Genomic DNA, 27,719 nt, shown 5'->3' with positions numbered 1-27,719 from the left:
CATAGCTTTCAGAATGTCATTTTTGATTTTAATACATGTGGTTACAGTGCAATGGCCCTTACGAAAGCCAGATTGGTATTGTGACAAGAGTTCCTGGTGTTCAAGAAAGTTTGTCATTTGTATCATGATGAGTTTCTCGTAAACTTTTGATAGAGTGGGTAAAATCGATATTGGACGATAATCACTTGGCTCATTCGGTGATTCAATTTTAGGAATTGGGCTGATTTTTGATATTTTCCATTGACTTGGGAAGATCGATTGTTGAATAGAGGTGTTAATGATGTGACATATCGGACTGCAGATTTCATCTGTGGACAGTTTTATATATTTTGATGGCATTTGGTCGTGACCGGTTGAGCAATCGTCCCGAAGATTTCTAATGGCTTTACGAACATCAGCGTAGGAGACTTGGGCAATGATGAACGCGTCATCAAATTCAGGTAGATCGTCAATGAGTTGGTGAAGGAGCTGCTCTGGTTTCGGTTGTGAATTAAGTAGTCTCCCAGCAGTTGTGTTGAAGTGTTGGTTGAGGGTGTCAGGCTCAGCGTGGATCTTTTGAGGATTCGGATTGAGGATACGATGGATGGTAGACCACACCTCTTTCGGTCGTTTAGAGGATAGGGCACGACGGAAGAAAGAAGCTTTGGTTACACGAATGAGAGTCTTTAGTTCATTACGAGCTTTACGGTAGAGGTCCCAGTCTCCCTCTTCGGCATCGGGGACATGGCACTTAGCGCGGAGGTAATCTCTTTCTCTTTGTTTCTCGCCGATATTGAGATCTTTCAACCATGGAGCTGGCGGACGTGTAATTTTCTGCTTTACCAGTGGTGCATGTCGGCTAACACAGCTAGTAAACAGTTCATTGAATATGTCAAGCTGTTCCTCGGCGGAGTCGAAGGCGTAAACTAGATTGAATGGTACTTGTGCGATATCGTTTTTAAACGCATGTATATCGAAGTTTTTTTCATTACGTATGTATTTAAACCTTGGTTCGAATCTTGGTTTCCTGAGGTTGCAGATGACGAAAGGTGCATCATGATCACTCATTTCGCAACAGGGTATCACGTGTTCGCCGACGACTTTCGGAAACGAGGTGATGATATGGTCAATGCAGGTTTTTCCTTTCCGGGTTGGTTGTTGACGTAAACCGAGACGATCTAGGGTATCTTTATATTCGTTAGCAACGTTGTAGTTCTCTTTCAGAAGATCGATATTTGTGTCACCAGTGATCACAATTGGATCAGACCAGATGGTGTGAACGTATGATATCAATATTTCGAATTTTTGAAGCCAGGCGCGTTTGTCGACATCTTCGGAACTTGGTTGATAGAAGACGGCTATAAGAAAGGGACTTTTCCTTCCCTTCACTTCAAACCACTGGTGTTCGATCGTTGTGTCCTTCTTATCAATGTCAGTTCTTGGCCCCTACAGTAAAACAGTGCGAAAAATCAACCGAATCTGAAAGAAAAGGCTAACAAATACAAAAATGACTGTTTATTTTTTTGGGCTATACTGAGAAATATTGTCCTCGGTCAACGCAATGACCTCGAACAACATTTCTCAGTATAATCCTCAGTAACCGGTCATTATTGTATATTATTAAGCATATAGCTGGTCATTAAGTAAGCCATTAAAGGTTCAATCGGCGGGCGGTATTAAGAGGTTTTGTGACTCAAATTGACATACCCGTGCTGAGGAAACTAAAGCGCCAGGCTTCAGAGGACTAAAGTATCATTAACGGCCCGGGTATATGCATTGAAGCGAAAAGAGTTGGTTGACGCTAGAAAAAAACATTGTTTGAATGTCCGATATGGATAATAATAACAATAGCGTTTAGTTTTCGTTCATTTGTTGTCATTAATTCTGCCCTTGCAATTTGATTATTAGCCCTCTAATGCCATTTGCGCCCTCCGCTTTGCGTCGGGCCCAAATGACACTATCGGGCGAATAATCAAACTACGCGGGCAGAAAATAATAACAACGACCTCAAACTGAACGCTATTGTTATAATAGTAAGAAGAGCCATTTTCTATACTAATCCTATACTAACTATTTATGAGGGCAATACCGTAAAATATTGACCGATATTGACCGCGCTTGCGTGGGCAATACGTTTGATAGGAGTAAATATTAGTAATAACATGATTTAGAAGATTATTCGGTATTAATAGCCCCGAGGCTCATTGAAAACATTTCAAAATATTACTGTATATAAATACTAATTTGAAATGTTCATGAAACGAAGATTACCCGAGAATACCATGTTATTCCAGAAGCAGCCAACGAGCCCATTTCCCCCAAATATATGTTTCCCTCTTCCAGGAGAGAGCTTTTTTTCGAAAAATTGGGAAACAGATCCGGTTATCTAGGAAAGACCTTTTCCTTAAAACTGTTCAAATCTTAAATCTGTTTCCCCGCTCCAGCTGAGACGTCATTAAAGAGAAACATATCAATATTTCTAGGGGGATGACATGATAAATTGGGAAACAGACATCTGTTTCCAAAAAGATGACATTGCATTGGACTCGGCATTGAAAACAGATTGGACTTTCTTATCTTAGGGAAAATTATTATATGGTCACGTATGGTCTCCTCTATTTCCTTCTGTAGTTTGAGTTTTTTCCTTTTCTGTTCCTTATTTTTTTGGAAATTATTAAAACATTCCAAATTATAAAAAAACATTCCATTGACTCTTATTTTGATTGGCTTAAAAATTTCGTGCGAGATTTTATCAATAAAAATGCTCCAAAGATATCGTACGATACTTTTCAACTACCTTATTGGCTCTTTTTACGCCGGCCCTAATTTAATGCTAGCCCCTTTTACGCCACAATTTAGGCTTACGCCAATTAGGGCCGTCAATAACGCCAAAATTTGTAAAAACGGCTACTCATGCTTCAAATTAGTAAATAATAGTATACTGTAACGTGCTAAGACACTGGGCTCAACTTCAGTATACGTGTGAAAGTGAAAGGCCCAATTGTAAACACTTTTTTTAAAAGGGCAATGGGTACTAGGGATAAAAGAAGGCCGATTGTAAACCCGTGGTGAATGGTGATTGGAATAAGAGAAAGCTAAGTCGTAAACCCATAGGGTGATGAGTAATCAGGACTAGGGAAGGCTTAAAATTGTAATCGAAAAGTGATAGTTACTCAGAATAAGGTAGGGCTAAATTGTGAACTTTGGTTGATAAGCCTACGTAGCGATCGTTCACAGGAAAGGGAAGGCTCGATTATAAACCCAGATAGATGAATACTTAACAGAATTAGAGAAGGCTCAGTCGTAGGCAATTTCAGGAATAAACAAAAATTGGAATGAAATATCTAAATTGCAAAAATTCAAGTAAAACAATTTAAGGCATTGACACTTGAAAAGTTAAAAAATGATATTTGACGTCAATAAATTCATTTACGTCAATGAATCTAAAAAAAATAAAAAAAATATTTGACGTCAATTATTTTGACTTTTATGACGTTAAGCGCAAAATCCCGGTAAAATGGGGATAACTCCCGAAACGAAAAAAAGCGAAATTAAAAAAATTTAAAAACTACCCCTAAGTTTTAACATAAGAAGGGCGTGTGCCAAATTTCAGCTCCTTAAACCAATTATTCCGCTCTCTACGCTGCCCCAAAGTCTGTGGACAAACAAACTCACAAACTCACAAACATTCTGAGATTCTAGCTCAACTGAAGTTGAGAAAAATTCCATTGGGATATCCTTCCATTGAAAATCACTGATTTTTGTGAAGTCTTAGATACCGCGAATATCCGATACCGCATTACTTCGAATAAACGCCCCCTTCTTTTTAACGTCCCTCCAAAAAACGCCCCTCTTTAAGGGAAAAATTTTTAATATACGCGCCCTCAAATAAACGTCCCCTTTGAATAAACGCCTTCCCTCTCTGGGACGGGCGTTTGAAATAATCACCTGTAGTTAAGTCTCGTATGGAGAAAAACTTAGATACAGTGTTAAAGATTGTATTCTTTTGTAATTTTGACACCAGTTCTACATCTCTGAAAGAACATAATTGTACTAACAGAAGATAAAAAAGGCAAAAAAGCTCCCAAATTACTTTAACAAAATGGCCTTGGATACCGCCCTGGGCGTTTATTTGAAGTGATACGGTATGGAGTAAAACAATGGATAATTTTCGTCTTTAAATCACACCTAAAACCCTTCAAATTGAGAAATAATGATCAAACGTTAACGCCGATTTTAGGTAAAAATTGCAAAATATCTTGGCCCTTTTTATGCCGGTCCAAAAATAACGCCTAAGGGCCGGCATAAAAAAGGCCGATTAGGTAATTGAAATCCCCGTTCATATCAGGGCGATTACAAAAAAAGCGGGGCTAGTACGGACTTATCGCCCCGCTTTCCTTTTCAAATCTAAGCTGAATGTATTCAACCTAGAATTTATTATAGACACTGGACAACGAGCAAGATTTTCATTGATTTCTCATGTTCTAGCTTTGTCCGCAGTAATGACATTATTGTTTACTCTCCTTCCTCCATTAAACCATTTTTCGTAAAAATTTAATCATTTTTTCATCTGAATACAGTCATTTCAATTCCCAAATAAAAACGAGAGGCGAACGCATCAAAATAATTGCTAATTATATGTCGTTATGACGTTTCAAGTTGCGAGAAAGATACGAAAAACATGCTATGTATGAAAAATTGAATGTTGACACCAGAAATTTTCAAACTTTAACCTCAATAAAACCACCGATCCACCACGAGCCTCTAAAAGATTTTCATACCCCACAGTGAAGCCAAGACACTCAAGTCTAATTTATGTTAATCTTAGCTCTTTTCAGAATGATGTTAGAAAGATATCAAAAGATATCAACTTAAAATTATGTGTCATTTTAGGCCTTTTGTTTGATTTTTCTTGTCTGATGATGTTTTTCGCACAAAACATTTAATACATGTATCCGTTAAGTATTTCAGCATTTATTTCCAAATTTTTAAAAAATTTTGGCGATTAAAAGTACAAAAAGATAAAGATAGAGGCCTTTTTACTAATTTTGGTGCCCTTTTTTACCTCACAAAGTTTTTAGCCTAAGAAGAGGAGAATTGTTCAAAATTTTGACAAAGTTGCGACACAAACTTTTTGTAGTAAGGGGCGATAAATTACTAATTTAACTTCTAATTTGCATAAGATTTTGAAGGGGGTTTTAGCCAAGAAAGATCGGAGACACAGTGCTTAGGTTTTGGCCTTGATTATTGGCTAGCCTCTTATAAAGTATAAGTTTTGGGGTAAGATTGTCCCCGTCAATACAAATATTTTCTATTTATAAGGGCTGCCTGCAACCACACATGTAAGGTTGGGGTTGGCGGTAACCAAAATTTTGATTCAGCTTCTCCTTCACCGTACCCATCAAAAGGGAAAGACAACGAAACGACAACGAAACGATGACGAACGAAATTTTTTCAAAGCCTATCCTCTATACGATTTCTTTACATGAAACTAAGAGGCCCCCCAACATTTTTGCTGAATACCGAATGCGTGGTTGTTGAATACGGTTTCAGTACCATTTAAGACAAAAAACACCCGACAGGAGCCGAGGGAAACATTTATGACCACAATGATGATTCAATTTATTTATTGGCGTTTTACCGTTTTCCATTCCTCTGGAAACCTAACGTTACTCAATACCTTATCGGTAAAAAAATTCACCGGGAAAAATATTCTCTGGCAAAAAGAGGAATTTTTTTGCTGACATATTTTCTACCGATAAGGTATCTGGCACCTGATGTAGAATTCCTTTCCCACAAGCTAAAGCTTTGACTGTTAGAAAGAGTTTAAAAACCTTAAATTTTTGCGTCCAAATATTTCGCGAATCAGGCCATTCGCAAAAATCTGCGTGTTTTGATGGAATTTAATTTTGCAAATCATTAAAATTGACTTATTTCATAGGAATTAGTTTTCGCGAAATTGGATTTTCTTAGACAAAAACAGTGGCAAATAAGCTCATTTTGTCCTAATAAGCAAAAATATCCTCTTTTGCTGAGCCAGCAAAATTATGCTATAGCAAAAAGCCAAAATATAATGCTATATCAACGAAATCTCGACCTCAAGATAAGGATCCACCTCTAAGGTACTAATTTTTATTTTCGTACTGACGTTATTTTCAATTTCATTTATATTTGATAGGTGTGAATGGTAATTACGATTTACCTACTTTTTCCTGGCGGCGAAGCATTGCATTGCATTTGATTTTATTGACTTTATGCTTGTACAAAACTCCCTTGTAAAAGCATCTCAGTGACGTGAAATTCGCAAAGACTTCGACCTACCCTGGACGATATAGCCGCTATGAATACAGCGCGATGGTCCGGAACTAGCTAAACTTGCTGCGACGCTTGGGTAAGCCAGCAGATCATCCAAGCCAGCAAAGTGAATTTGTAAGGTTTGGTGTCGCTTAAGTGAACTAGCGGATGTCACTTAAGTGAACTAGTAGGTGTCGCTTAAGTGAACTAGTAGGTGTCGCTTAAGTGAACTAGTAGGTGTCGCTTAAGTGAACTAGTAGGTGTCGCTTAAGTGAACTAGTAGGTGTCGCTTAAGTGAACTAGTAGGTGTCGCTTAAGTGAACTAGTAGGTGTCGCTTAAGTGAACTAGTTGTTGTCGCTTAAGTGAACTAGTGAATTCTGGCTGGTCAGTAAATTATATCTTAGACGGTGGCCCACTTTCTGAAATGTGCCATCGTCAGTTCGGTACTATCATTTTGGGTGGTGTCGCTTAAGTGAACTTGTGAAATATACTAGTTCACTTAAACGACACCGACCACGCTAACGTCACCTGATCCAAAATAAGCAACATTTTTACTTTGTTCATTGTGTGACGACAGCTTTTTTGATGAAAAATAAGGAAACTTTGCAAGAATAAGGTAGATCCTGAGTAAATTTTTTTGATTTTTAGATTTCTACTAATGGCAACCTTTCATCTACATTCTATTAAAATTCGAAGGCAGCTGCTCTTTTAGATCTAAAGATATTTGTAACAAGGAAATTTCCAAAAACCGCGAAGAATTCGCAAAATTTGAAAAATTCTACCTCCCGAAAGTTTCCCTACAAAATAAAAAACATCTTTAACATAATAAAAAAATATTTACAATAAAAAATTTGCAATTTTCCTGAAAATATGAGGTTTTGTTTGACAGAATAAGTTACTTTAGTTCTTATAATCTAAATCTTGACTCATTTTTGCTAACAATGATTGGTAATCAAAGGAGGCCGATTTGAAAGAAATTTCTAAAGATTTTTACGACCAGTAAAGCTGTTACAGAAAAGTTGATACTCCATCTAACTTTTATTACCTCTATGATTACATCAAAGTCCAAACTTGTCTTGATCAACTAATTGAAGCATTCTATTTATGGAATAATTATGCCTGCATAGTGTGACTTTTACCATGGAGGTATAAAGAAACAGGAGAAGTATGCTATTGTAACCATGCTCGCCCTACGATTAGAAAAATTACGAGGTATGCATGCTCATAATCTCATATATCGTGCATTTTTAATGAGCTCTTTTGTTGATAGGTGAAATCTTATTGGCTAACTTAAGTGTTGGAAATAAGATGAGACGAGATTCATTGTTTCTGACATTGGTGTAAGAAAATATTTGGATTAAAAAAAGGCCTGTAAAATTTGCAATCCTTCATCAAATGACAAGATTTTTCGATCAACATTTTCTTCAAGGTGAACTCTATTGCTTAATACTTTCCTCCAAAATTCTCCAGCGACTTTTTGTCTACAAATTGGGTCTGAAATTGTGTGTGCTTATACATAACTTTTTATTTTCTGGCTGGAGAAAATATCTTTTCAAAACAAAATTTAATGGATGATAAAATTGAACGTAAACTTATTTCGTGGAGCTAAATTTTCGCTTGTTCATGCTAAAACATTTTGGTTATCAATGGTTGTTTTAAAGATCACTTAAAGGAAACGTATATGTTTTTAGCATAAAAAGCATTAGAGCAACAAAAATCTGTGGTTACACATGTAGGATAGAATCTCTTCAAAAAGGTTTCGACCAGAAGATTTCTAAGAATCAACCTATACGTATGGAGTACAATCGAAGAGAACATTCTTTGTATAAAGGAAACTATACCTGCATTGACGTCGGCACCAACAACGGCGAATCGGTGTTGCAACGGCTGCGACAATTACAACAGAGGGAGTGCTAAAAAAAGAAACGTATAATTTTAGCGTTAACTAGCAATGAAGCAACACAAATCCGTGTAATCATTGCAGGATCAAAGCTCCTTAAAAAGGTTTTCAGTTGAAAATTTAACATTAAATTTTTACGTTACAGAACTTAAGCAGCGCCTAATGAAGCATTCTATTTATCCCTTTATAAAAATTATGCCTGCATAGACCCAGTGTGACTTTTACTAATAAAAGAAGACAAATGTACCTTGATCGATGTTTGTGGAGTTACTAATAGGTGCCGATGGGTTTGGTTGGAACGTAGACTGGTTAATATCTATTATAAATAGAAAAAAATATTTTTATGAACTGAAATTTCAGAGGTTTGGAACATTGATCTTTGTACTGAAATCATCAAAAAAATCTCTACAAAAAGAAGCAAAGAAAAGACTAAAGTACCTTGATTGAGTTTTACAGAATTTTGAGATACGGACAACATGTTTACTTTTAATTGAGACTGATCGGCATCTATTAAAAAAGAAAAGTCTTTTTATTGAAATTTGCAAATAGATAGATATATTTGATCGATACAGCGCATTCGTCAAATAGAATCATTCTGAAAAGAATTCGAAGATGTGTCGAATACAGTTAGAACAGAATTACTAAAAACATAGCATCTTGCCAATACATGATTACATCAAAATGGGAGTCTCTATAATTTTGTATTAAGACAAATGTACCTTGATCGAGCTTTGCAGAATTTTGAGAGGCTGGTAACGGGTCGTGTTGCAGCCGAGGTGGATCAATAACTATTAAAAGAGAAATACCTTGAAATAGAATGGATTCAAAAAGTCAAGAGCTAAGATAATATTACACAAAATGCTGAAGGTGCGCGCATCCCTGAGATATATTTTGTTATAGCAGTGGATATCAATTGTCTAAATTATTCTTGTCCAGAATGTTGCTCCGTGTTTAGGGTAACCAAATTAACATAATTATTACTTAACATCATTAAAAACAAACAAAAAAAGTTTGCTTTAAATTTTCATTCTTTGAAAAAGGAAGAAAAAGTGAATAAATCACTATTCTATGATGTATATGAAAAAGAAAGATGAAAAGACTTTTGCCAAAAAGTACCGTTTTTTGAAAATAGATTTTTTCGACTTTTCTTCATAGCTTTGGAACAAGCAAAGCAACTAATGTTGGGTGGTTTTAAATTTAAGTTCATCTTTCCTCTTCAAATTGGTGGAGTGTTTATTATTTTCAGTCTTCTCGGATTTTTGATTTGTACCCTTGTACACTTTATTTTGAAAAACCCGGTAGAGTTTCTTAACAACGCTGTTTCTAGCAAAAAATATGAAGTTGTTTAAGGAATTATTCTAAATTGCGGGGCCCCCTAAATTTGGAATGGAATAGATTTCCGTGATATTTCATTTCGGAACTCAGGCGAATGGTTACTTTTGGTGAAGAACAAATTTTAGGGTAAAATTTCCAAACAGAAGATTTGAGTTTTGCAGGAATTAATTTCACGAATGACACTCTCAAAATTAGAGTTCCCTTGTTCACAGTAAGATCTTTGATATAAAATTTTATGCAGCTAGAATAGAATTACTCCAAATATCTCAATCTATAACAATAGTCGAACGTGCGCAACGCACTGGGCTCAACTTCAGTGGCTTCAAATTATTCATAGGCCCAATTGTAGACCCCCAGATATTCACCCAAGGAACAAGTGTGCAAAATTTCAGCCAAATCGAACAATTTTTGAAGTCTCCAGGCTGCCCCAAAGTTATAGCCTCGTTTTGGCGAAAAACTCGTCCCCAGGCCCCAAAAATCAAAATTTTTGAAAAATGAAAAAAACACCCCCAGATTTTCACCCAAGGGAGAAGTGTGCAAAATTTTAGCCAAATCGAACAATTTTTGAAGTCTCCAGGCTGCCCCAAAGTTTTGGGACATACACACACACAGACACACACACAGACACACATTCTCAGATTCTAACTCAACTGAAGTTGAGAATAAACATAATGTATACGGACATCGGATTGGTAATTTCAATAATTTTAGAAAATGTTTGGAGTATAAATGAGACTTAGGAAAAGTCTCCTTACAGCCTGAAGATTCAAAAAACAAAAATCTATTGTAGATCATATATCATTGCACTGCATTTATTAAATTGAATTGCTCGAGAAAAAAAACGTAAATAAATCTCTGTTATAAAATTTTCAGGTATCCTAAAAATGAAAAAAAAAACTGAGTAGAAAGTTTTACTTGGACTGATGTATGCTCCATTACTAGGTAGTGCCAATAGAATTTCTTGAGCCGTGGATTGATCGAAAGCTATAAAAAAATTATCATTCAGTTTTCATTAACGTAAACAAGGACAACGTAAATCTATTGATTAAATGGCACTACTTCAAAAAGAAATCGCGATTTCGCCCCGGCACTGGGACAGTGAGAAGGGGATAGGTTATATATTTATGTCCGGGATAATGTTTAATTTCACCGATGTCTGAATAGAGCATTCAATAATTTTGTAGGAGAGGTGTACCTTCGTTAGCGTAGCCAGAATTGAGACTTTCTAAAACCGAGTTTGGTTCCCATAGAGACTGATCGATATCTATTGAAGAGAAAACAAGCAACATGCTGAATGGACCTACCTGTTGATCAAAATCAGATAAAAGTAGGTGTTCTACATTTTACTTTTTTTATTGATTAAACACAATAAGTTTTAGAATGCAAAAACGTCTGATTTATTTTCTTTTATCATTGTGTAACTTGGTCGTCTTTTTTTGAAAATTTTATGACGAAAAAAAATTTTCCAAGAAAAATTACTTCAGACACATTTTAGGGTGCCTTGCACTCTATCTTTCTGCCAAAAATCAGGAAAAACTAATGAAGCAATTTTGCACAAAGTCCAAAAAACCTTTTTTTAGGTAGTTTTTGGCCCAAATTGACCCCCAAAATTTTTTTTTCAAAAATCGGGCTCCGTCACTTTTAGGCCTTGCTATTTTGTATCATTGTGCAAAAAATTAAAAAAAACTAATGAGCCAATCCCGAGAAAAGCTGCTAACAGGAAAATGGTAAAAGGGAATTTCCCCAAAAAAACGAAAATCCGTACTTTACGACGATCGAAAAAGAATTTTCCGAGAAAAATTACTTCAGCCACATTTTAGGGTACCTTGCACTCTATCTTTCTGCCAAAAATCAAGAAAAACTAATGAAGCAATTTTGCATAAAGTCCAAAAAACCTTATTTTTAGGTAGTTTTTGGCCCAAATTTGCCCCCCAAATTTTTTTTTCAAAAATCGGGCTCCGTCACTTTTCAGGCATTGCTATTTTGTATCATTGTGCAAAAAATTAAAAAAAACTAATGAGCCAATCCCGAGAAAAGCTGCTAACAGGAAAATGGTAAAAGGGAATTTCCCCAAAAAAGCGAAAATCCGTATTTTTACGACGAAAAAAAATTTTCCGAGAAAAATTACTTCAGCCACATTTTAGGGTACCTTGCACTCTATCTTTCTGCCAAAAATCAGGAAAAACTAATGAAGCAATTTTGCACCAAGTCCAAAAAACCTTATTTTTAGATAATTTTTGGCCCAAATTTGCCCCCAAATTTTTTTTTCAAAAATCGGGCTCCGTCACTTTTCAGGCATTGCTATTTTGTATCATTGTGCAAAAGATTAAAAAAAACTAATGAGCCAGTCCCGAGAAAAGCTGCTAACAGGAAAATGGTAAAAGGGAATTTCCCCAAAAAAGCGAAAATCCGTATTTTACGATGAAACAAAATTTTCCGAGAAAAATTACTTCAGCCACATTTTAGGGTACCTTGCACTCTATCTTTCTGCCAAAAATCAGGAAAAACTAATGAAGCAATTTGGCACCAAGTCCAAAAAACCTTATTTTTAGGTACTTTTTGGCCCAAATTTGCGAAAATCCGTATTTGACGACGAAAAAAAATTTTCCGAGAAAAATTACTTCAGCCACATTTTAGGGTACCTTGCACTCTATCTTTCTGCCAAAAATCAGGAAAAACTAATGAAGCAATTTTGCACAAAGTCCAAAAAACCTTATTTTTAGGTAGTTTTTGGCCCAAATTTGCCCCCCAAAAATTTTTTTCAAAAATCGGGCTCCGTCACTTTTCAGGCATTGCCATTTTGTATCACTGTGCAAAAAATTAAAAAAAACTAATGAGCCAATCCCGAGAAAAGCTTGTAACAGACGAACGGACAACGGTCAAATTAAAGGACCTCCCGGTAGGTCCAAAAAGTATCTTGATGACATGAACATTGGGCAACAAGATCGGATACATTGTCCGGGGATAGAAAATCATTTTGGAATCTTTAGTTTTACTTTACTCCAATTTCTTAATGGCAGTTTGAGATATAGAGATAACACTTATCAGCTTTCGAGCAAGTCTGGAGACCCATGCTATGATTTCTTCTTTTTATATATATATTGATGGTAAGAAATATATACTATGGCCAGATCAAAGAGTTTCATACATTATTTTATCAGCACAAACAATTGCTACAGTACCATATTTCCTCAAATACGTGATTTTAAGTGCGGCGCTTATTAGAGGGCGGCGCTTTTTTCGTGGTTTGATATTTTGCTTTCCAATGCTTCTCTATAATTCCAGAAATTAGGCTGAATCGTGGATTTTACATTCTGTGACTTTGCTATTAAGTTTTAATGAAATAGAATTAGCGATTAATTTGCAAGTTTACTTATGTTAACATTTGGTTATTGAAGATAAGCCTTAAAATTTCTTCAATTTACAGTTATCTTCTAATTAACGCAGCACTTTGAGGTGCGGTACTTATTGAAAGGCGGCACTTATTAGAGTGCGGTGCTTAATGGAGGAAATACGGTATCTATATTAGAGCAAAGAGGCATGGTAAATCTATATTATACTGGTAGGATCGAATGGCTATAATATCTCATTAACACAAATAATCAAACGAAGCAGGATCCAAGTCTTTCAGTAATTTATGTTACAAGAATGTAGAATCTACACCGATGCATGATTGAAGTAATGGACTATTCTATTTAAAGAATAAAATTATACCTGGATTGACACTGTCCTTAGTAGGGATTAAAATTGGTTGATTTGATATCAGTTGCGATTGATGAAAGACTGCTGTAAATGAAAGTATAATATCTCATAAACACAAAGATCAAACGACACAACGTAATTCTATATTACACCGGTAGGATAGAATTGCTACAGTATCTTTAGAACTACAATCTTTTGCGAAATATATTGAGACTTCCGGTTATTTTGACGTTTTTCAAGATTTAAAGTTCGGGCGAAAAAGCCGATTTTGGGCTATCTCTTTAATTTAATCGAATATTTCAATTTGAGAGGGGTTGGCAGACTTCCAGGCTATATTCTGAGCCTTACTGGACCATTTTTGAACTTTTTGATCCTCAGATCCTAAGGTCCTCAGATCCTAAGGGCCTAAGACTTAAGTCTAGCGTTAAAACTCAGAGTTAAAACTCTAAACTTCAAACCTACATTAGAACACTTATAAATCGATTGTGGTTTTGAAACTTCCTGGGGAATTTCCCATTTGTCTCAAATATTTCGAGAAAGATTGTAAGATGAAACGAGGCAACGTAATTCTATATTGTACTGGTAGGATAGAGTTGCTACAGTATCTATATTAGAAGTAAGAGGCATGGTAAATCTATATTATACTGGTAGGATCGAATGGCTATAATATCTTATTAACACAAACAATCAAACGAGGCAGGATCGAAGTATTTCAGTACTCAATGTTACAAGAATGTAGAATCTACACCGATGCATGATTGAAGTAATGGACTATTCTATTTAAGAACAAAATTATACCTGGATTGTTGACACTGCTATCAGTAGGAATTGAAATTGGTTGATTTGATATCAGTTGCGATTGATGAAAGACTGCTGTAAATGAAAGTATAATATCTCATAAACACAAAAATCAAACGACACATCGTAATTCTATATTATACTGGAAGGATAGAATTGCTACAGTATCTTTATTAGAACTAAGATGAAACGAGGCAACGTAATTCTATATTGTACTAGTAGGATAGAATTGATACATTATCTATATTAGAACTATTATATCCCATGTCTCCCCTGGGTGGTACCCCTGGGTGGTACCAATTTATATTATGCATCGTAATTCTATACAAGAAGCCTTGCGGCATGAAGGCCCAGCGGGAAGAAAAATTTAAAACTGAAAACAGACAGATAGACAGACAGACAGACGGACGGACGGACGGACGGACGGACAGACATAATGACTAGTGAACAGAAAGACTGAGTACTCCGAGTGACAGACAGATAATTACTGATCGATAGACAGACAGACAGAAAAACAGACAAAATTGATAGACAGGCAGACAGACAGACGGACTGAAAAAGAGACAAACAAAAACTGACAATTATACTGGCACAAGATGGGCCGCCATCATAGAATGAACTCCTTTTAGGATCTGCCATTTATGTGGTTTTCAGCCTTGAAAAGGATGGCTGAACAAAATGCTTTTGGCATATTGATTGAACTGATAGGCCGAAAAACAGACAAAAATTAACAAAACTGACTGACAGCCATTTCCCTCCCCCACAAGTATGTAAAGTTGTAAAATGATCATCAAGATCCATTTAACAGTTTGTCATATATATAAAAAATTTTAAGATTTGTCAAAAATCAAAGTACTGCCATCAATTTGGGTTATTTTTCAAAAGTAAAGGGTAACTTTCATCACAACAACATTTTCTGCTCCTCAAAATAAATGTCAGGAGTGATTGTTTATTATAGCTAAATTTACTAATTGCAGACTAGAAAGGTTTACTGTTTCGAAGTGATGAAAGTTACCCTTATGGCTTGTGAAAGTAGTCCCAAGTCCAGATTGATGGTATGCAAACACAAAAATCAATCATTTCCTAATACGTCACGACCCTGCCGGCGCACCAGACTCGACAGCACCGGACATAGTGGATGTTCGGTGTTGGATAAGAATACTTTTTACCACCGGACAACCTCAACACCAGACTTAGGGAAGTCCGATGTGTCCGGTGTGCGTTAATTTTTTCCGACGCATGTCCGGTGCCTATAGCTCTCGGCATTTAACACCGGACTGACACCGGACTTACCACGTCCAAAAGGATACTTTTTGACACTGGAGGAAAACACTGGACTGTCCGGTGCGCCGGCAGAGGGTTGTGATACGTCACATGATCAGTTTTCGTATATACCATCAAAATATATCTTGTTTGTGGTCAAGTTTTCACACTACACCACTTGCTAAACTTTTGTATGTTTCTTCAAAATCCATTAACTGTCTACATGCCATATGAATTTGAAAGTTACTTGCTGCAAACACATGAAACTGACGACAAGTCCAATCAATCTTTGCAGTCGCGAAAAATATGCTGAATTTTTTCTAATTTCCACATCCATTGCTACCACGGTTTGTGTAAACCGCAGGTTACAGGTCACAGGTTACAGGTTACAGGTCACAGGTCAGTGATGACAGGTTGACTCTAATCAATGTCATTGCAGAGGAAAATGTTTGGAAAACACAAAGAATTATCAAAAACATAATTCTCAAGCAATTTCATCCATATAAAACCATTTCAAACATCAAAATTTAACCATGTGCTTTTATCGATCTTTCGCAGTTTGCGCCGTGTATAACGCAGACCAGAAAATATTTGAAACCATATTATACGTATAACAGGTATATTACATATTGTAATGTTTGTAATGTTATATGATGGTTACATACATATAACAAGACGACTTAAAGTCGAAAATTTCGCATAATACATACTTGAACATCAACGACGAAGACGCGTAAAACGTGACTCTTGCAGCATTATGCATTTTGAATGAAGCGTTACACAAAATATAGAGAATGTATTGTACACACTGGTCATAGATACCCTGTTTTTTTTAATGAAAAATCTCAACCCCCATAGGATCCACCCCCCCCCCAGAGATTTGGGGGTACCTAAAAAAAAAAAGTGTTAAAAAAGCCAGGTACCTGGAAGTATTCTTAAATTTAGGGGTACCTGATATGTTTGGGGACCTGCATTTCCATTAGTGGGGGCGGGGGCTGTTTTTTTTGTATGAAGTCATCACCCTTGAATTCCTTGAAACCCTTGAAACACCCTTGAAAAGTCAATATTATTTTGGGGACCCTTAAAATGCATAATTTATACCCTTGAAACCCTTGAAATGCCAAATTTTGTGGCCATTTTCAGCCATTTTAACTTTCAGAAATACAAAATTTTTCCCATTGCGTGGGATACAAACATCGCAGTGACTTAAAAATGAGAAAACATACTTTTGGAACCCCTGAGACTCAAGGGGATATTCCACACTCATTCTTAGGGGGTTTACCTTTTAACCCGTTAAGTGCCACTGGAATTATATGAGATTGGCAGGTCTGGGTGATAGAATGGGTGGTTGTAAAATTATCAATAATCAGCCAATTTAAGAGCCCTCCTTTACACAAAAATTGAAAATTCAACCTTTCTCCTTTTGTCGACAGATTTCCTTGAAATCTTTGAAAACTAGCAAAGATCAACTAAAAACCCTAGAAACCCTTGAAAGTTTGTGGTATATAAAAATCTCTTGAAACCCTGGAAAATTATAGTAAAAAATGACACCCTTGAATTTGAGAATTCTAAAAATTTTGGGGGTACCAAAATGATTGGGGGTACCTAAATTTTTTGGGGGTACCTGAACCCTGGAGGACCCTATGATCCCTTAAAAAAAAGATTCCTTAAAAATGCGACTAAAGAATTTCATTCTATAAAGCGTAAACAAAACCTTTCAATTCAGAATAATTCAGAGAACTGCAATATACTTGAGAAAAATAATTTTTTTTGAAAATGAAGAAAAAATGAACTTTTCATTCTTTGATGCCAGAAACCTCATTTTGTGCTTTGAAGGAACTTGTGATAAAGACTTCTTTCACTTGCACAAAGTTTATATAAACTTCTTTCTATACTGTAAACAGTAGAATTTGTCTAAAATTGAGAAAAATGGCTAGTCAGAAAAATCTGTTGTATACTATACATGTTTTTTTTTTATAAGCAAGTGTATGCCCCTTGGTCAGGCTCGAGTATGCTTAAGCTTTCAAAGCATCCAGACATACAATATGCTTATTATATGCTTAAGAATTATTATGCTTTTGATTCACCCAAACAAATTTGTTAATAAAATCTTTAAGATTTTGTTAATATTGGATTCAAAAAGCATTTAAATTTTTGAGCAATGGAATGTGGCTAGCCGTGGAATGTCTTTTCTTACTTCACCACTTGCAAACCTTTTTGAATAGAAAGAGATTGACTGCTTGAAAAATATTTCAGGCTAGCGTATATGCTTATATTATGCTTAGGAAATCTGCAAACCTGAGCCTTCATATGCTTATAAGCGTTATGCTTATAAAAAAAACAACATGTATTCGCTTTCTGATATGAATGATGGCCCACCACCATCAAAATCATTGGAATTTTCCAGAAAATCATTCAATATGGGGGGGGGTGAAGGATATAACATTTTTTGGAAATTTACCCCCCCCCCCTGGACATTGTGACTTTTGATCCCCGGACAGCAAGACTAACCCCCCCCCCCGCCCAGGACAAGCATCAGTTGACCCCATCGAGAGCAAGTTTACCCCCCCAGGACAAGGCAAATTTTATAGATTTTCACTACCCCCCCCTCCGGACACTATATCCTCCACCCCCATGTACGGACATTTTCTGGAAGAGCCCATTAAAGGCAAAAAGCAGTTGAGCTCCAGCTTCTCGACTAGAAAATGGCAGGGTAAAAACTAGCCAACTTTAAGCTTTAAAGAAATAATACTCCTTGAGATTAAACTTTGACTCCTTTATAACTGCTTTAAACTGCATCCCATTAAACAAACCCTCCCCAATCTCTTGCCGTTTATCCCGTGATAAAAAATAGATAGGAAAGATTCCAGAAAAGTAACAAGAATCTTAGTGCAGAAATGGGAATCTTATACAAACAACGGTACCATGATTCAAAATGAAAATCCTAATTTATAGCAAAAGGTGTATCAAGATCGGTGAAGTTTGATTGAAGCTAGATTAGTTTGATTTATTACCTTGTTGTCCATTTTTTTTACATTCCAACGGCTTATTAGCAGACGCCCACGCTAAAGCTTAAAGAACGAGCCAATATCTATCATCCTATCAGGGAGGAAAAGCTTGAACTTTTACTAACCAAACTCATCGAACACCAAACCAATCAAACTTCATCGGATAAAAAACTGTCATCATTAACGAGGGACCGCTGTACATTGTGCGGTGGTGTACGGTGGGGCTGGATCTAAATGTCCTTTGTACGGCGGTGAAAATAGGTTAATTTGAAATATGCTGTACACCCCACCGTACCCACCGTAAATCACCGTACAATGACAATCTACGGCAGTGTCTAGAAGGCAGGATCGTTTCGATTATACAAAAATGATTGCTGAATTTCAATTGACATGATTTCTAAGAAATACTTGCTAAAAACTGACTGTTTGTCACAACTGGTTTCACTATTAACACATAACTAGGTATCTGGTAAAAAAAGGAAAAAAATATCATACCTGTGCTGTTTGTAGTTTTGGTGAAGAAGAGAAGAGAGGGTATAATAATAATGTTGGTTGTTTTGCGTGGAAAATTAACTCTTTTTGTATATACTATACTTACTAAGCATGATCAATTTATTGGTGCATTCGCTAACTACACAAACATAAAATACTTAGTAGTAAACGAATATTAAACCTCTTTAAACATTCTACAAAAGACCAGAAAACATGATAAAAATTTATACTGCAGCAGCAAGTTTCAAAAGCATGTGCAATCAAGCAGCCATTAAAAAATTCTCACGATGAATGTTTACAAAGGCTTGGTTACACTTCTTGCACTAGCGTATTTTATTTATTAAGAAAAGCCCTGTTTTTTATCACTTTTTATCTTTGTGAGTGAGTCCACCTTTAGAATATTGGCCGTAGTACGCCTGCAGCCAAACGCCCAAATTTGCGCCCCAAAAATTTTCTCGATACATACATACATACATACATAGAAAGACTATCGTAATACTTTCGCTATGCGAAATTAATAAAACATATCGCTCTAAAACTACCTTCTCAGAGAACTCACGAGCTTCTGATTGGTGTAATTTTATATCCAGCCATATTGTTATCATCACATTCAGTATGCTAAATATTTTTGGTGTTTTTCTCTTGTAAGACATGATATTATGTGATTCTGTCAATATTTTTGTCAAAAATTGTAATTAACTCATTAAAATAACAATTGAATGATTAATTAGTTTCATCCTTCTAAAACCACTCTCTTAGGGACCTAACAAGCTTCTGATTGGTGCCGTTTTATATCCATTCACACTATCAACATCACATTCTGTATTATAAATATTTTTCGTGTTTTTGTCTTTTCTTGCATCAGATTTTATGATTCTGTTAATATTTTTGTCAAAAATTGTCATTAAGACATTAAAATAATAACTGAATAATTAATTAGTTCCATCCTTCTAAAACCACTCTCTTAGGGACCTTGCAAGCTTCTGTTTGGTGCTATTTTTTATCCATTCACACCATCCACATCACATTTTGTATAATAAATATTTTTCGTACTTTTGTCTTGTTAGGCATCATATTTTATGATTTCGTCAATATTTTTGTAAGTAAGTGTCACTAGGTTGTTATTCTATTCAATTGTCATTTTATAATATCTAAATAACATGTATTATATTACTTTTTTGTAATTTAATGCGTTATGTATTGATGTTATGTTATGTATATGTTTTGATCTTATTATCTTTTTTCCGGTCTGCACTTTGTTGACCTGTAACCTGTGACCTGTAACCTGTGACCTGTAACCTGTAACCTGCGACCTGTAACCTGCGGTTTACACAAACCGTTGCTACCATATAATAAAAATTGGAAAAAGGTTTGTCATAAATCAAATGCGAATATAATGATAATGCTGCAAACATGAACATGATGAAATATATATTCTGACCACCGAAATATCATCCACGACCAGTCTCTCGTATTTGGCGTTATTATGGTCGAAAAATATCCCAATTGTTGTCAAATATCCATGATACGATGTTAAACTTTTTAATCTTTCATCAAAATCCAGTAAAGATCTGTGTAATCAAATGTCAATGTGACTATCGTAACGATTGTTTATTTATTGCATTGACATGAAACAAATCTGTGAAAACAATCACCCTAGAGCCAGATACAAAACAAGTCTTGTCTTTGACCGCCGATCATGAGATACATCCCAATTGTCAACATGATTCCACACTCAATAAAAACCTTGCATGATTTCTAAGTAATGGCAAATGGTCTCTTAGCTAATTGTAATATTCCAGCTGTTTGTTGTTTGTCTTTTTGCGAAGCGAATTTATGAGCGAAGCAGTTTTGCTATATTGTGCACGTACCTTTAACTTCTATCCCAAGCGAAAATTTGCTATAAAATTTGCTATATAAATCACATCTCCAAACCGATGATTTTATCAAAATGACCTTGAATGGTTTGGCTTGAAGCCACAGAAACTTTCTCGGTTTGGTAGCTAGGACTGCGAAAAATGCCGTTTTAAAATGGTGTACCCTAACAGTGAACAGCAACAAAATTACCGGAAGCCGAAACACGGACTTAGAATCTGAAGTTGATCAAATTGCCGCGGGCGGCACGCATCTAAGCAATCTAAGCAGTGGTTCTTCGGTTTTAAATGTTTATTTTGCTGTTATATGAAAAAAATTAGTTTGAACGTTGACAGAAAGGATCTTCATCATCCCTTGACTTTTAACAGCAAGTATCAAGTATCAAATAGGTCAATCAATGAGAGGTTTTTGCAAATCGCGCGGGCGGGCGGGCGGGAGGAGTGCTCTTTTAATGAACGAAACTTACCTTGCAAAACCAAGTGGATATTCTATGATAAAGAAGTACGGAGGTAATCAAATTTGTCAATTTGTCAAGAAATAAATCAAAACTGCCCAAGAACGAACAAGCCATCTTTGTACATTTTTGTTTTTGTTTTATTTTTATGTTTTGATGATCTCGACAGTTCGTGATTCGAATCGAATAAAAATGTTCGATCGTTCGACTAATATTGTTCGATTTTATTAAGGCACCATTTACACTAGAATAACTAAAAGGAAAAAAAAAGAGCGATGCGCGGCGGGCGGCGGCGGGTGTTGTGCCCGTTGTGCCTCCGTAGATTATGTGGTGTGTTTGGGGCATTAAGGCTCTTAGCTTACGACCCTGTCTCTATAGCAGCTTTATTTATTAGAGGGATTTTTAGAGTGTCTCTTATTTCGCTAGCAACTTGCGAATTGAGGTGGAGTCTGGATCGCTTCGCAACCCTTATACAATACGGCTAGTTTATCTAAAACTCAAAGATAATTAATTTGAGCTAGAATATCACTCAAAACTGAATGAAAACTTAAGCAAAACACTGAGAAAGAAGAAGGATGCTGAAAACAAGATCTTTAAAGCAAAATTTATCAGAAAGTTTTGAATCCAGATAGCATCAAGCCTGCATCTCTTATCGCACTTCCCACCGCCACCAGCTACCATTTTGAAAACGATTTGTCGTACGGAGCGCGAAATCAAGAAAAAATATTGTACTAATAGAGCGCCGTTTCTACCAAAACGGACACACTGACTGACGGACAGCGGAGGACGGACGGAAAGTTGCCAATGAAAGGCCCTATCGCTTAGCGCTGGGCCAATTATACTGGCATGATAGAATTGCTGCAATATCTTATTAACACAAACAATCAAACGAGGCAGGATCGAAGTATTTCAGTACTCAATGTTACAAGAATGTAGAATCTACACCGATGCATGATTGAAGTAATGGACTATTCTAATTTCTATTTAAGAAAAAAATTATACCTGGATTGACACTGTCCTCAGTAGGAATTGAAATTGGTTGATTTGATATCAGTTGCGATTGATGAAGGACTGCTGTAAATGGAAGTATAATATCTCATAAACACAAAGATCAAACGACACAACGTAATTCTATATTATACTGGTAGGATAGAATTGCTACAGTATCTTTACTAGAACTAAGATGAAACTCGAGGCTTCGTAATTCCATATTGTACTGGTAGTATAGAATTGCTACAGTATCTTTATTAGAACCAGGGTGACTGTTTGAGAAAAAAAATTGTCATGTACTACCTGTGTACTATAAATTGGGGTGTTGGGTCCAAAATCGATTTTGATTTTTACTACCTGTGTAGTAAAATTGAGGTGTTGGGTCCAGAATCGATCCTGATTTTTACTACCTGTGTACTCTGGTGTACTAAAATTGGGGTGTAGGGTCAGAAAGTCGATGTTAAATACATTGAATACTTCATGCTCATAAGGGGACAATACACATTCTTTATAAGAATAACATATGTCAGATGTCTAAGGTATTACATGGGTTACCTCTGGTTATCCTACTTAAGGATTCCCTGTCGGGTCTGTTCGGGTAAGCTTAATAGATTTGAAGTGGAGTAGTTTTACAAAGCATTTAACACTGAATTAGTGAGCGTAGACTAAATAAATGAAAATATGTGCCATTGGAGAAATCAGAAGTTTGTTTTAGTTTACACCATAATTAATTACACCCCCTTCTCACAGACCCGGTGACTTTCAAAATGCAAGTGGGGATAAATATATCTTTTAAAAATTTGAGTGGGGATTTTTTAGGAAACGAAATTTTCAGTGGAGATGATGAAAATGCCAGTGGGGATTAAAAAAATTTCAGACACATTTTAGAACTCGTTCATTTGTTTGCTTCCTCTTATTCTTTCTCCGGTGATAATTTGCGTTTGCTTGGTTCATTCGTTTCACTAAACGAACACTTTGTCTCTGTTTAAAGGAGAAACTTGGTTATTAGGGGACACCATAGGGGAGGGGTTTTAAACGAAAAACTGCAAAAATCACACAAAGGCACTAACAAAGCCGAACATTCCCCTACCCCCCATTAGGTACCGCACTGTGTGATACTTTGTAGATCAAAATATTTTGAACAGGCTAGTGCGGCGAGCATAACTTTTTGGAGTTTTTGTTTTGTTTTTCTGTAAACAGCTGTAAACTTAGTAAAGCAAGGTGTGCAGGTACTTTTTATATTTTTTTAAAGTTAGAGTCATTTAATCGATACAGGGGAGGTAAAGACAGGCTAAAGGAGGTACGGCTTTAGGTTTTGACAATTTTGCAAGTTGTACAACTGAGTACCTAGCTGTAAAATAGGGGGTATGAGATGGTTTCTCCATCTTTCCATGTAAGGCCCAGTAGTAAATAGGGTTGTTTGGGGTGTTTTCCAGGTAGAACTTGGTAGTAAATAGGGAGGGGGTATGGGGTGGTTTTGGGATTTTTCCGGGTAGTACTTGGTAGTAAATAGGGGGTATGGGTGGTTTTGGGATTTTTCCATGTAGTATGGTGTACTTCAGGGGTGGGTGGGTGTCAAGTCTCGAAAAACACCTTGTAGTACACATACATGCCACCTTCTAGTACACTGGCCCCCCTGTTAGAACTAAGATCAAACGAGGCAACGTAATTCTATATTACACTGGTAGCATAGAATTGCTACAGTATCTTTATTAGAACTTAGATGAAACGAGGCAACGTAATTCTATATTGTACTGGTAGGATAGAATTGCTACAGTATCTATATTAGAAGTAAGAGGCATAGTAAATCTATATTATACTGGTAGAATCGAATGGCTATAATATCTCATTAACACAAATAATCAAACGGGGCAGGATCGAAGTATTTCAGCACTTTATGTTACAAGAATGTAGAATCTACACCGATGCATGATTGAAGTAATGGGCTATTCTATTTAAGAACAAAATTATACCTGGATTGTTGACACTGCTATCAGTAGGAATTGAAATTGGTTGATTTGATATCAGTTGCAATTGATGAAGGACTGCTGTAAATGAAAGTACAATATCTCATAAACACAAAGATCAAACGACACATCGTAATTCTATATTACACTGGTAGCATAGAATTGCTACAGTATCCTTATTAGAACTTAGATGAAACGAGGCAACGTAATTCTATATTATACGAGTAGGATAGAATTGATACATTACCTATATTAGAACACCGATGCATCGTAATTCTATATTATACTGGTAGGATCGAATGGCTATAATATCTCATTAACACAAATAATCAAACGAGGCAGGATCGAAGTATTTCAGTACTTTATGTTACAAGAATGTAGAATCTACACCGATGCATGATTGAAGTAATGGACTATTCTATTTAAGAACAAAATTATACCTGGATTGACACTGTCCTCAGTAGGAATTGAAATTGGTTGATTTGATATCAGTTGCGATTGATGAAAGACTGCTGTAAATGAAAGTACAATATCTCATAAACACAAAGATCAAACGACACAACGTAATTCTATATTATACTGGAAGGATAGAATTGCTACAGTATCTTTACTAGAACTAAGATGAAACTCGAGGCTTCGTAATTCCATATTGTACTGGTAGGATAGAATTGATACAGTATCTTTATTAGAACTAAGATGAAACGAGGCAACGTTATTCTATATTGTACTGGTAGGATAGAATTGCTACAGGAGAACTAAGATGAAACGAGGCAACGTAATTCTATATTATACTAGTAGGATAGAATTGATACATTATCTATATTAGAACATCGATGCATCGTAATTCTATATTACACTGGTAGTATAGAATTGCTACAGGAGAACTAAGATGAAACGAGGCAACGTAATTCTATATTGTACTGGTAGGATAGAATTGCAATATATAAGCAAAAAGCTCGTACCCAAAAATTTTAAAAATGTCAAAAAATGAAGGTCTTCAAATCTCTCTAAAACCTATTTTTATGGGAAGCTATGGTATTTTGTAGCAAAAAGCAAAAAAAAATAGAGCTTAACCTCGCTTTAGAAATTTTTTATCGCATTTTTTAGGTTTTTGTAAAATCGCAGGCCAAAATAGGAGAAAAAATCATCAAGTTTGGCATTTTCTTCCCATTGACTTCATTTTTAACCCCTACTTTTAACCATTTTTGAAATCTACATAAAATTTCCGACAATTTGATATATAACATGCATATGTTCCCGAAAAATCAACATAGGCTAAATCTGAGCCTGCTGCTACGGTACTGAAAAAACTGCTTTGGAATGATGTCCTTATTACAGGGTTTTTTTTTCAGGTATAGATTCAAAAAACTTACCAAAAGGCCTCTTTTGCAAGCTGAGTCAACTTTCTATAGGACTTGGACTGGTTAATCTATGACTTGAGGCTTTCAAATCCATTTTTTCACTGACTAGTACTTAGGTCAGAGTTTTTGTCACGCCGTGACGGAAAATTTTCAATAGCCTGTAAAAATCTATGAGAGTGGAATCAGGCCTTAATTTTCTCCATGAAACATCAACCATATAGTGTTAATCAGAAACCTAAAATAGAAATTCAAAAATCAACCCACAAGATTTTCTGTAGCCCTTTTTAGTTTTTGTCACGCCGTGACGGAAAATTTGGGCCTATGTCAAAATTCCCCTATCTTTTCGTCAATTGTACTTGAATTGAGATTTCTTTGCTTGAAAATTCTTCAAATAGGTAGAGTATATCAGAATATGCAAAAAATAGAGTCAAAAATGAACTAGAGGTCCTGCGAGGTGGATTTTCTCATTTTTGATCAAAATGTTTCGTAGACTAATTTTGGAAAAACCCGGTTTATTTTTAGGATTTAGCTCATGTTTTAACTTTCTAAGTTTATTTTTCTCATTCTAGTATGTATTTCTGACAACTTTACATTAAAATTATAATATTTCTTACAAATTCAGGAAAATAATTACATATTTCTCATTTATGATTTTTAGCGTTTCATCACTTTTTTGGCCAAAAATGGGTCATTTTTAGGCCGAAATCCAAAAAAAACGGAATATTAACTTGAAAATAACCCTATCATGTTATATATCAGTGGAAGCGGAATTTTGAGTAGATTTTGAATATCCAAGTTTCATGTCCTGAAAAAGAACTCAACTCAAATTATTATGCTTTAACAGCTAAAAATAGACATGGGTACGAGCTTTTTGCTTATGGCTTGACTACAGTATCTATATTAGAAGTAAGAGGCATGGTAAATCTATATTATACTGGTAGGATCGAATGGCTATAATATCTTATTAACACAAACAATCAAACGAGGCAGGATCGAAGTATTTCAGTACTCAATGTTACAAGAATGTAGAATCTACACCGATGCATGATTGAAGTAATGGACTATTCTATTTAAGAACAAAATTATACCTGGATTGACACTGTCCTCAGTAGGAATTGAAATTGGTTGATTTGATATCAGTTGCGATTGATGAAAGACTGCTGTAAATGAAAGTACAATATCTCATAAACACAAAGATCAAACGACACAACGTATATTGTACTAGTAGGATAGAATTAGGATAGAGTAGGATAGAATTGATACATTATCTATATTAGAACAACGATGCATCGTAATTCCATACTATACTGATATGATAGAATTGCTACAGTTTTTTACCAGCACAATTAAATGATCAAACGAAACAAGGTAATTCCATAATATACTGGTAAGATAGATTTGTTTCAGTATTTGTTACGTTCTTAGTGGCCTCTCCCAGAGTAACGTGAATTTGTGACTTCAATTCTTAAAAGGTGGCAGATTTGTTTGTTGAAAATCAATGACGGGGAAAAGTAATATTTCCTCAACTTTAAAGTCCTTAGGCTAATCTGAAACCTTTTGGCCACACACCAAAAAACACACAAATAAACTATACCTGAATTTGATTTTGCACCAGTATCTTTAACAGTGTTCCCTAAGAAATAAATATACATATGCTATTTTAAACAAAATGCTCTTTAAATTAAATGTTCAGATGTCTTAGAAAAGGGTGAGTTATTTAAAGAATACTAATAAGGAATGATGTCAAGTTTTGAACTCACCTTGTGTTCTCATGTATTCCAGCAAAGATTTCCTCTCTTTTGGATCTTTGATGTCATGGCAACCTGAAAGATGCTCGCTTGGGTTTGACATTTCCCTGCCACAACCTGCCAAAAGACAATATCTTCTCGAATGGTAATTCTTTGTCTTTGGGTTTGACGTGGTGACTTTGTTATACGGCTTTCGTTGCTTGAATGATAGATCCAAAGCACTTTTATGATCTAAATTGTGTAGTGGGATCGTTTTTGACTTTAGATGTCGGACCAAATTGGAGGGGATTTTCCCACATATTGGGCATTTCTTCTTGTATCTATCTTGTTCATTCCTATAATGTAACGAAATAGAGAAAAATATGTACACAATGAACATGCCTGTAACTGTATTTTTCAGCATTTCACATCTCTGACCCCACGAGAAATATTTTTGTCATTAGACAAACATAAATTGACCCCCAAGGATATCAAGGATCACTCTCACTATCCTTTGCAAAATAAATTTACCATGTGTACCCATACTCGTGCTGTATGAGCACTTCCTGGACA

At 35.7% G+C, this 27,719-nt stretch overlaps 1 protein-coding gene across 4 annotated transcripts in view; it reads right to left on the bottom strand.

The window, feature by feature from the left end:
- LOC136802044 (myosin-M heavy chain-like) overlaps window positions 1-27,719 on the bottom strand; it is a 45,583-nt gene that overhangs the window by 7,868 nt on the left and 9,996 nt on the right. The window contains exons 11-25 of one of the 4 annotated variants that reach the window (XM_067058750.1): window positions 27,180-27,502; window positions 27,014-27,052; window positions 26,508-26,579; window positions 24,499-24,570; window positions 24,065-24,139; window positions 22,104-22,175; window positions 14,010-14,084; window positions 13,224-13,295; window positions 10,705-10,773; window positions 10,425-10,493; window positions 8,894-8,962; window positions 8,613-8,681; window positions 8,422-8,490; window positions 8,116-8,187; window positions 1,413-1,425 (exon numbers count right to left, since the gene is read on the bottom strand). In XM_067058750.1, the coding sequence (XP_066914851.1) occupies window positions 8,171-8,187; window positions 8,422-8,490; window positions 8,613-8,681; window positions 8,894-8,962; window positions 10,425-10,493; window positions 10,705-10,773; window positions 13,224-13,295; window positions 14,010-14,084; window positions 22,104-22,175; window positions 24,065-24,139; window positions 24,499-24,570; window positions 26,508-26,579; window positions 27,014-27,052; window positions 27,180-27,502 (1,162 nt within the window). In that variant the 3' untranslated portion in view covers window positions 1,413-1,425; window positions 8,116-8,170. Of the gene's footprint in view, window positions 1-1,412; window positions 1,426-8,115; window positions 8,188-8,421; window positions 8,491-8,612; window positions 8,682-8,893; window positions 8,963-10,424; window positions 10,494-10,704; window positions 10,774-13,223; window positions 13,296-14,009; window positions 14,085-22,103; window positions 22,176-24,064; window positions 24,140-24,498; window positions 24,571-26,507; window positions 26,580-27,013; window positions 27,053-27,179; window positions 27,503-27,719 lie in introns of those variants that run through there. The other 3 variants (XM_067058749.1, XM_067058751.1, XM_067058752.1) reach the window with 3 other exon arrangements.

The sequence above is a fragment of the Clytia hemisphaerica genome, unplaced genomic scaffold (assembly GCF_902728285.1).
Source record: "Clytia hemisphaerica strain Z4C2 unplaced genomic scaffold, Clytia hemisphaerica genome assembly, whole genome shotgun sequence".
NCBI classification, from domain to species: domain Eukaryota; kingdom Metazoa; phylum Cnidaria; class Hydrozoa; order Leptothecata; family Clytiidae; genus Clytia; species Clytia hemisphaerica.
The sequence above is the reverse complement of the archived record's forward strand: the minus strand, read 5'-3'. Positions and strand labels throughout refer to the sequence as shown.